This window comes from Syngnathus typhle, linkage group LG2 (assembly GCF_033458585.1).
Source record: "Syngnathus typhle isolate RoL2023-S1 ecotype Sweden linkage group LG2, RoL_Styp_1.0, whole genome shotgun sequence".
NCBI lineage: Eukaryota > Metazoa > Chordata > Actinopteri > Syngnathiformes > Syngnathidae > Syngnathus > Syngnathus typhle.
The window spans coordinates 23,090,245-23,100,838 of record NC_083739.1 but is presented as its reverse complement, the minus strand read 5'-3'; the positions used below and the strand labels follow the sequence as shown (position 1 = coordinate 23,100,838).

Here is a 10,594-nt window from a genome sequence, read left to right as displayed (position 1 = left end):
GAACATACCGCTTGTGAAACTGGTAGATTTCTGACATGTTCCCAAACAAGATGTCCTTCTTGCTCAGCAGCATACTAGGAATGAGGTGCGCCATGGAGGGATTGTCCATTTCTGCCGCGTAGCCCTGGAGCGACATGACCGCCGTCATTCAAAGACTGTGTGTGTGCGCGTGTGTGTGTGCCATCAGTAAACGTGCGAAGACTGTGGTGAAGGCGCACCAGTAACAAAGCAGACCATAAGTAAACTTACCTCTAAAACGCACAGGAGCTCCTCCACATATGCTCTCTCAGTCTCCAGCAGTTCATTCATCACGTGACTAGAAAATACAGGCACACAAATATTATTTTTTTTTTTTTTTAGTCACTTCTCGTTATAAACGAAAGAGCGAAGGCCCTCACCGTCGCAGCACTGCCAAGTTTTCGTCTTCCTCGGAGAGGGAGGCATGTCTGGTGCCACCGTTGGGTATGGGAGACTCCACCTGGACAAATATACTTTCTCAGTTGCGTTTCAAAAGTTTCCAACATGTAACGTTGAGTCTTGATAGGACAACAGCATTTACCTTTCTGTAGAGGGCATTATCTGCAGAGTATCTCCTCTCTTTTCTCTGTTGATCTGACACACAGGAAGATTTGAAGGTGTTAACAAAATTGATCCGTGTCTTTGATCACATTTGCTAGAATACATACTGGGAGATGCCTGTGGAGATTTGATTTCCGGTCTTGGAGCCACTGGCTGAACTGGTCGCGTCTGTTTGGCAGCAAGCTTTTTCAGACTGATGCGTCTCTTCTCAAACATCTCCTGGACAGAACCTTGCTTCTGAAAAACTCTCTCTACCTGGTCCTGATGGAAGACATCAAAATGCGTTACAATGATGACAATAAAGATTTTTTTTATTTTGATTTCTTTCCAAGTTCATTCGTCTTTTTTTTTTTAGTGTCACCGCATTCTTGGAATAACACCAAGTATATAATTGACCGACCCTGAGCTGAGTGGTGAGCACCGCTTCATACTGGCAGCAGATAGCGCTGCAGTCGATGAGGGTGTGCAGTGGTGCAGTTTCCAGGTAGCGTTCTAATTCTCGGAGAGCAGCCTCAGCTCCATCTTGAGACTGACATCGGTCCACTGGCTGGCTCGCCAGCAGATAAATCCCCTCTTCGCACCAACGGGAGGCCTGATAAAACAAACCTGTTAAACACTTTGATATGTTTGCATAGAAATACAGCTTGTATCCCACAAAGACAAACACCTTCTCCAAGGCATGGTGGAGTTCCATCGCCGTTAGAAGAAAGCTCTTCTTGTCCCTCAGAGTCGAACTGATCACCTCACATACTGCCCTCAGTTCACAGCACTTGGGCCGTATGGAGTCCTCCGCATAGTGAGCGTTCTCGATCAGTCCGTCGCCTTCGCTGGCAAGCGACAATGCGTAATCCAGAACATCCTGTTGGAGCATCGCATTAGCATGTTCTGGGATAGCTCCAGGCACTCCGTCTGACTCTCAGATGTCAAAAACATATTTGTTAGGTTCATTGAATAGTTTGGGTATACACGACTGTATGTATCCTGCAATTGACTAGTTACCAGTCCAGTGTGTGTGTGTGTGTGTGTGCGTGCGTGCGTGCGTGCGTGTGTGCGCGCGCGTGTGCGTGTGCGTGTGTGTGTGCGTGTGTGTGTGCGTGTGTGTGTGCGTGTGTGTGTGCGTGTGCGTGTGCCCTTACACAGGCTTTTTCTTCATGACTACTGAGCTCACGGAGGACGTGCTCAGCATGGGAGGGATTTACGCTGACCTCTGAGAAACCGCATAACCGTTCCGACGTTGCATCAAGTTGGGAGCGCACCTGTGAGTGACATCACAACAACAAAGCATAGTTTTAGAGAATATTTCCTTGCCAAGCATGCATGGGCTTGAATTTTGCTCCACTCACTTCACGGAAGTGCTGCTCAAATCGTCGAAGTTGCAAACATTGTTCCAGCTTGGAACGGTGGCGTTCCCAGAAATCGTCAAATGCCGTCTCTGTCTCGTCCAGTTGACCCAAGAGTCTGAGAGTGGAAAGAGGAACATGTTCCAGACAATCCAACTTGCAAACCTAGTGCACAAGCCCTTACCGCTGTACAGTGGCTAAGTTTTCCAGTTCATCATGGGTCATAAGGTATTCCGTATCAGTCTGAAAAGGCTCATTAATATAATCCAAGAGACGGGCGCCTTGTGACTGAGACACCCGTAGGTCCTCCTGGAAAATACAAATGATCCAAAATGAGTAATTTCCTCTTAATATATCAATCACGTCACCATATCAGCCTTTAATAGTGTACAGGACTGTCTCCGAAAATTTGAATATTGTGATAAAGTTCTTTATTTTCTGTAATACAATTAAAAAAACAAAAATGTCATACATTCTGGATTCATTACAAATCCACTGAAATATTGCAAGCCTTTTATTATTTTAACATTGCTGATTATGGCATACAGCTTAAGAAAACTCAAATATCCTATCTCAAAATATTAGAATATCATGAAAAAGTATACTAGTAGGGTATTCAATTAATCACTTGAATGGTCTGATTAACTCGAAACACGTGCAAGGGTTTCCTGAGCCTTGAAAAACACTCAGCTTGGTTCAGTGAACTAAATGACAAGTATGGGGAAGACTGCTGATCTGACTGCTGTCCAGAGGACCATCATTGACCTCCTCCATCCTCCAGGAGGGTAAGACACAAAAATAAATTTCTCAAAGAGCAAGCTGTTCACAGAGTGTAGTTTCAAAGCACATCCACAAAAAGGCAATTGGAAGGGGGAAATGTGGCAGGAAACGCTGCATAACCAAGAGAGATGTTCGCAGCCTTGTGAAGAAGAGTCGCTTCCAGAATTTGGGGGAGCTTCAAAGACAATGGACTGAAGCTGGAGTCCAGGTAACAAAAGCCACTGTTCACAGGCATGTCCGGAAAATGGCCTACAATAGCCGCAATTCCCATGGTCAAGCCACTTCTGAACTCAAGACAACGGAAGAAGCGTCTGACTTGGGCTATGGAAAAGAAGTACTGGACAGTTGCAGAGTGGTCCAGAGTCCTCTTTTCAGACGAAAGCAAGTTTTGTATTTCATTTGGAAGTCAAGGCACCAGAGTCTGAAGAAAGGTTGGAGAGGAGCAAAATCCAAGTTGCTTGAAATCTAGTGTGAAGTTCCCAGTCAGCGATGGTTTGGGGAGCCATTTCAACTGCTGGTGTTGGTCCACTGTGTTTCATCAAGTCCAGAGTAAATGCAGATTTTAGAGCACTACATGCTTCCGTCTGCTGAAAAGCTCTATGAAGATGCTTTCATTTTGTAGCATGATCTGGCACCTGCCCACAGTGCCAAAACCACCAGTAAATGGTGTACTGACCATTGCATTACTGTCCTCGATTGGCCTGCCAGTTCCCCTGACCTGAACCCCATTAGAGAATTTGTGGGTATTGTGAAGACGAAGCTGAAAGACACCAGCCCCAGCAATGTAAATGAGCCAAAGGCTGCTATTGAAGCATCCTGGGCATCCATAACACCTCAGCAATGCCACAGGCTGATTGCCTCCATGCCACACCGCATTGGTTGCAGTAATCCGTGCAAAAGTATTCCCGACCAAGTACTTAGTGCATTAATGGACATTTTCAAATTATTTGATTTTGTTTTGACGTTTTAAATCTTTTTTTTTACTTGGTCTGAGGAAATATTCTAATTTTTTGAGATAGTATTTTTGAGTTTTCTTAAACCGTAAATCATAATCAGCAATATTAAAATAATAAAAGGCTTGCAATATTTCAGTTGATTTGTAATGAATCCAGAATGTATGACATTTTTGTTTTTTTAATTGCATTACAGAAAATAAAGAACTTTATCACAATATTCAAATTTTTGGAGAGAGTCCTGTATAAACATCGGAAATTCACCTTTGGGAAAGTTCCGACCAGCATGGTGTAGATTTAGGCAAATAATTCATGTTTCTTGAGTATTTTTGGCCAAAACAGCTTTTTGGTTCTGGATTATTGCACTTGCTCTCATTTAATCTTGGCTCGTCAACCCATAGTTCTTTCTCTGTTTTTAGTTCTTAAAATTATACAACTTACACAACAGAAAACAAATTAAAAAAGCCCCCAAAACATATATGTATCTACGTATTTGATGATCACAATTAGTAACCAAATGATCCAAAATCTTAAATAAGTGATTGCCCTAAGTATGAGACAAGCTTTCCTCCCCATGACAGAGCAAGAAAGAGACCTTCATTTTGTCTTTTTTGAGAGAATGTGAGTGCAGCAGACTGGTGGTGGCCTCAGCATCATTGGGCAATTCGGTTTCTGCAAGCTCGGTGCCAAAGTTCTGTAGAGTGTGAGCCGTCGTTTTCACCATCAGTGCAAATGCTTCAATTGCCTGCATCGGAAATGCAGAAACACAGACACGATCGGTCCCTAAAAACGATAAGGTGTGTTTCATAAAAGATGTAATCCTGATGAGTGTGTGCGCGTGTGCGCGTGTATGTGTGTGTGCATGTATGCGTGCGTGCTTACAGTGCGGTGTGAAATCCAGCTTTCATGGCAGTATTCTTGTGCGCCCCCCAATTCTGTGGTTAGTTGTCCTGGGTCGATATAGGCATGGAGCTCGGTCACCGAACTCAGCATGACCACCTGCTGACACGTAATGGATTTTGGAAGAAATATGCGAGTCAAGCAGTAGAAAGAAATTGACCCAATTAATATGAGGGAAGTCACGGAAATGACAATTACAGGAAGGAAAACCCCACCTTCATTTTGAACTCATCCTTGTTGAACTTGAAGAGGAAGTCTGACAGTGCCCGCTGCAGCAAAGTAGTGGGACGCAACACCAGAACCAAGTTTACAGTCGCTGGGAAGGATCCCTGGAGGAGCATTGTTATTATTATTAGGTCTCACAATGTAAATTTCATCACAATTACATTATATGATTATTTTCTTATGTATCTACTATTTAAGTGAACCTGTTCAAAGTAATTGCATTTTATGAGTTCAACAACAATACGTATTGAGGCGATCCAACCTCATCATAATTTTTTGTTTAATAAAATCCAGATGCACTTAGCACGTCTGCCTCACAGTTATGAGGGTGCGGGTTCGATTCCACCTCCCTGTGTGGAGTTTGCGTGTTCTCCCTGTGCCTGCATAAGTTTTACCCGGAGCTCCGATTTCCTCCCACATTCCAAAAACATGCTTTGTAGGCCGATTGAGCACTCCAAATTGCCCATAGGTGTCAGTGCGAGTATGGATGGTTGTTCATCTCTGTGTGCCATGCGATTGGCTGGCAACCAGTTCACTACTGCCCGATGACTGCTGGGACAGGCCCATGACAGGAGGGGACAAGTGGTACAGTAAATGGATGGATGTCTAATCGTATACACATATACGTATATAAATGTATATACATATATGCATACGCACGCACACCCACGCACACCCACACACACACACAAATAATGGATTTAAAGTTGTATGACGAGCGATCATGGAGATTAAAGTTATTTTAACGTAAAATTAACACTAACAATTTAAGCAAGCCGCCGTCGGCATAGATATCGATACATAGTGCTTTTACAGCAATAGTCTCTTTGTTAAAGCGCCGATCATAAAATGAGACGCGACTTCTATCATAGATGCATGGTTGATGTTTGTAACAACCAAATCAGCGTCGAAATAACAAAGGAATTCAATGAGTTATAATGAACAGAACAACTAGCTCTCAAAAAGATGCATGCGAACTAACTAATCCAGCGTCTGCCACAAAGAATATTCCTAGCTATTTTGCAACATTAATTCGTGCAGTAACCGACCCAGATTCTACCGTTGGACACAATGCAATGTGAAATTATATTTAAGATCAATCATTTGGACAAAACAAAATGGAAAAAAAAAAAATAATTCAATAGTTACAACCAAAGGACAACAATGCGTCCGCTTAACATGTTTTTAAGAATAAAATTAGCATGAAAAGACCTTCATCATGGAAAATGCTAGAAGAAATGCATAAAAGCAACAGCGAAACAGAGAGTGAGAAAGTGTGTGGCGAAGTACAGTGGGGCAAAAAAGTATTTAGTCAGCCACCAATTGTGCAAGTTCTCCCACTTGAAAGGTGACAGATGGCTATAATTTTCATCACAGGTACACTTCAACTATGAGAGACAAAATAAATAAATAAAAAATCCAGAAAATCACGTCTGATTTTTAAAGAATTTATTTGCAAATTATGGTGGAAAATAATATTTGGTCAATAATGGCCTCGATCTGGGGCTCCACGCAAGATCTCACCCCGTGGGGTCAAAATGATAACAAGAACGGTGAACAAAAATCCCAGAAAAACTCGGCGGGACCTCGTGAATGACCTGCAGAGAGCTGAGACCAAAGTAACAAAGACTACCATCAGTAACACACTACGTCACCAGGGACTCAAATCCTGCAGTGCCAGTCGTGTCCCCCTGCTTAAGCCAGTACATGCCCAGGCCCGTCTGAAGTTTGCTAGAGAGCATTTGGATGATCCAGAAGAGGACTGGGAGAATGTCATATGGAATGTCAAACTTCAGACAGTGATTTTCTAGATTTTTATTTTTATTTGGTCTCTCATAGTTGAAGTGTACCTATGATGAAAATTACAGCCATCGGTCATCTTTCGAGTGGGAGAACCTGCACAATTGGTGGCTGACTAAATACTTTTTTGCCCCACTGTAGATCTGACGCTATTCCAATCAGACACTGAGGAGGAAGACTTCGATGGTTTCAGTGCACAGGAGGAAGATGAAGACGGCTCTCAGTAACTTTTACTGGTATTTTTTTTTACCAGCCCTGTTAGTGCTGTGCTACCGAGTTGCTGCTGTGTTACCGCAGCGTCTCAGTGACTTTTACCAGTATGTTTTTTTATCCAGCCCTATTAGTGCTGTTACTTCCGTGTTGCTGCGGTATTACTGCCGCGTCACAGGCAGTGTTTGGAAAGAAATGTTAAGGTATGTTATCAAAACTTTAAAAAGGCTTTCGGTGTACCGCCTTTCTTTGTAAATAACTCGCGTGCACATGCAGCTTTTAGTGCGCTGCGGCTTATTTATATTAAAAAAAAAAAATGTTCCCCTAATTTTTCCCCGTGAGGCTTATAGTCATATGTATAATATATAACCGAATGTAAATAAAATACAGTAAACGTTTGTTGAAAATACACATGTAATCAGACAACATTGGAAATAATACGAGCATTTGTCTGGAGTAAAGTAGACACTGAGAGTGGCCATTGGGCTGGAGTGCTTTCTGTGGTACTATTGCTTCCTTGAAAAAGAAAAGACAAACACATTGCCGAGAATAGCACTCGTGTGCTACCACAGGAGCACACGTGGCTGCAACTGAGTCAAAATGACCAACACAAACACATTCATAGTCATGAAATGCATGAAGTTGCCATGGAAACCAATCTCCATGAGAAAAAAAGGGGTACAGAGTGGGGGATAACGGAGACACACAAAAAACCCCAAAAATATTAGTTTGTCATTTTGCGAAGATGAACTGAGCGTTACAATAACCCTAACGCACAGTTCACAATACGGTTTAGGCAAGTTGAATTGCTTCAAAGTAATAAATACTGAGTGGCCTTGTCGCATTAGCATGACAATGCAAAGTGTGTGCCACAACATGCTAATGAAGACCCATAGAGTACATCCCTAGATACACACTTTCACAGTCAAATGATGTGCACAACTCACAAGACAAACAATCAGATTACCAGATCAAAGGTGCTTATACATAAATGATAAGATTTAGAATAGAATTCTCTACAGGCCAGGCTGATTTATATTCATCCAGGGACAAGATCTAGTCCCGTCTTCCAAACAATGTGCTTGTCGCTCTCCAGGGAGCAGTATAGCCACGAGCTAATCCACAAGCTAGCCTTTGTGACAATGGGGGCTGCGATTTCTGAGCTGCCCAAAATACATGACACACACTTCCATCTTTAATATTGATGTACTTCCCAATCAGGCATCCTTTGATTGTTCCTTTTCACCTAATGATTTCAAAATTCTTTATCTTACCAAGACCTTTTGGACAAATCTGTGCTTTTAGCTTTGTAGTGATAGTGGGGAAGACCATTTTTTGTTCTGACGTAACAAAACAAGATATGGTTATATGGACTAGTGGAGGTTCTTAACAGCCCCGAACGCAACCACATCTATCAGTTTTCAGATGAACTAGAACAGTCAACATATTGTAAATTCATTTTCTCCTTTCCGTGAATTGATCTTCAGTTGTGATTCCTGTCTGACTCAGACTTTCCTGTCTTTTCCTGTCAGTTCCCTTCATCCTCTCCCCTGGCCACAAGGTTCACCTTGGAATGTTTTCATGTGCTCATGGCTGGTCTTTGTATGCTCAAAAGTCAAGTTCAACCATTTCTGTAGTCCACCACACCTGTACAGTACTGCATTCAGCGTGTCCAACTTGTGCCCTGCAAAACCTTGTGGAAAACCTTCCTGAAATGTGGAGGCTGTTAGATCTTTTACCAGGAGTCAGGGACAGATGTGGTAAAGGGAACAGAAAAGTTCCTGTTGCTTTGAAGATTCCAATCCGCACAGTCTTTGATAAATGCAAGCCAATCAAGACTTCCGGGCTCTTGTTAGAGCTCGCTGTTGAGGATAGCGACCTCTAATGCTGGACTTTGACGTGATTGACCACTACAGGCCTTCTGTCACAAAGCACGCTGGACACCATGGAAAATTTGCTGGTTTAATTTAGAATGATGCACTCCAGTACAAGGCCATGCAGTTATGGAGTGGAGTTGAACGAAAGATTATTTAGGTAAGCAACAAGCAGTTTATCGTCAATGACTGCTGTACATCTGTAACTGACATGTATGTGCACGAACGTGAAACAGGAAGTGGTATCGCCTGAAAACGGCCTTCAAAATAAAGCACCCTACCTCAAATCAAAGCACGGCTGAATGACATAAATAACATGGAGAATTCTTAACACTTGCTGTTCATCCAAACTGAAGGTATTTAGTCAGAGGGTAGCCAAGAACCTGTTGGAGTTCCAGCATTACACCATCTCTGGACCAATCGACCAATGAATCTTGTGTGGGACAGTGGCCAAACCGAAACACTCTTGTGTAACAGGCACATGGGAGCCCACCAGAAGTTTGGCCAAAGACACATGACGGACCCTCACAAAATGAAATGGTTTGATGAGGGAAAGATTGAACTCTTTGTGCTCTTTGATGGTGATGTCAGATGTCATGTTACAGTTTATAATCTGGTCTATAGCACACCCTAGTGAAGGATGACGGTGGCAGCATCGTGCTATGGGGATGTTTTTCAGCAGTAAGAACTGGGAGATCATTTTGCAATATACAGACACCCAGCATGAAAACAAGGCCCAGAATGCTCATGGGGTTGCTGTTCATATTTCAGCAGGACAATGACCCAAAACACATTGTTCAAATATGAAAGGAGTTGCTTCAGATCTACTGTGAATGTCCTGGAGTGGCCTTGCCAGAGCACACATGGAACAGATTGCAGGGACCATGTCCACTCTCAAGACATGGACTTCAATGGCAAGCATTTTCCTTGAGCTTCATCATCTTTGGTTTGAACAAAAAATTGGCATATTGTGACACAAGCAACATGACAGAAAGAAGTCATTAGCCTTTTCACGCTGTTGCCTATATCTACATATCAACACTGGGCTCTCCTCATTTTTTTACTTCTAGCTTCTAACTTCTAGTTCTCATGGGACAACTAGAGACCTTCACTTAGCAATAGGTCACCTTGCTCTTGGCTAATTGGTCAAACTAGCAAGCAAACTAGCACGCACGCACGCACGCACGCACACACACACACACGCACACACACACCCACACACACACACTCAAGCACACACACACACACACACACACACTTAAAGACATCGTCAGGACACTGATGAAATTTTACAAAAAAGTAAACGGATTACTATTTTATACACAAACATAATAGACCAGTAAAAATCCTCCTATGTGCAGACTGTGTTTCCTGGAGAACAAGAGGGCCTGATGAGCCTGGTGTCCAATTAGCATATATTAGCATACATTATGCACACACCTAACAAGCTCAAGAGTGTTGCACAAGATAAACATATTGACAACAGATGTATCGGATGTGCTATGCTAAAGATGAATCTCTTGAGGGGTGGGTGCTGCTTAACGATAGCTAACACATACATCTCCCTATTGGTTCTCTATTCTAGTGCCCACTGAAGGTTGGGGATCTGCAGATGAAGTAGGCTAGCAGGCTAAAGGAATGCACGCAGATACAAGAGACAAGTGAGAAGAGCAAACACACATGCTGAGACTGACAGAGGAAACAGCATGTGTAGGCCTGCCCTATGGCTTCACACACAGCACATGAACATGACTTGCATATAGTGTCTTACTGCGATTCGAAGCAGGGTAGCCCTTACAGCAGCCCATCGGTCCAGTCGCCTGTCAATGACTAGAATGAATCCTATTCCTGATGCGGCAATGCTACAAGAGAGAAGAGCATGATGATTGGTTATTTGTTTCTTCCTTCATTTTGTATAAAAGAGAGTCCTTTT

The 10,594-nt window shown here is 42.8% G+C and overlaps 1 protein-coding gene across 13 annotated transcripts in view; it reads right to left on the bottom strand.

Moving 5' to 3' along the window:
- LOC133143700 (guanine nucleotide exchange factor DBS-like) overlaps positions 1-10,594 on the bottom strand; it is a 40,265-nt gene that overhangs the window by 10,890 nt on the left and 18,781 nt on the right. For 11 of the 13 annotated variants that reach the window (XM_061265848.1, XM_061265825.1, XM_061265799.1 and 8 more), the window contains exons 4-17: positions 10,433-10,523; positions 4,768-4,881; positions 4,535-4,654; positions 4,248-4,397; positions 2,104-2,228; positions 1,923-2,037; positions 1,716-1,835; positions 1,247-1,438; positions 980-1,171; positions 687-840; positions 560-612; positions 399-478; positions 250-316; positions 9-124 (exon numbers count right to left, since the gene is read on the bottom strand). In XM_061265848.1, the coding sequence (XP_061121832.1) occupies positions 9-124; positions 250-316; positions 399-478; positions 560-612; positions 687-840; positions 980-1,171; positions 1,247-1,438; positions 1,716-1,835; positions 1,923-2,037; positions 2,104-2,228; positions 4,248-4,397; positions 4,535-4,654; positions 4,768-4,881; positions 10,433-10,523 (1,689 nt within the window). Of the gene's footprint in view, positions 1-8; positions 125-249; positions 317-398; positions 479-559; positions 613-686; positions 841-979; positions 1,172-1,246; positions 1,439-1,715; positions 1,836-1,922; positions 2,038-2,103; positions 2,229-4,247; positions 4,436-4,534; positions 4,655-4,767; positions 4,882-10,432; positions 10,524-10,594 lie in introns of those variants that run through there. The other 2 variants (XM_061265808.1, XM_061265894.1) reach the window with 2 other exon arrangements.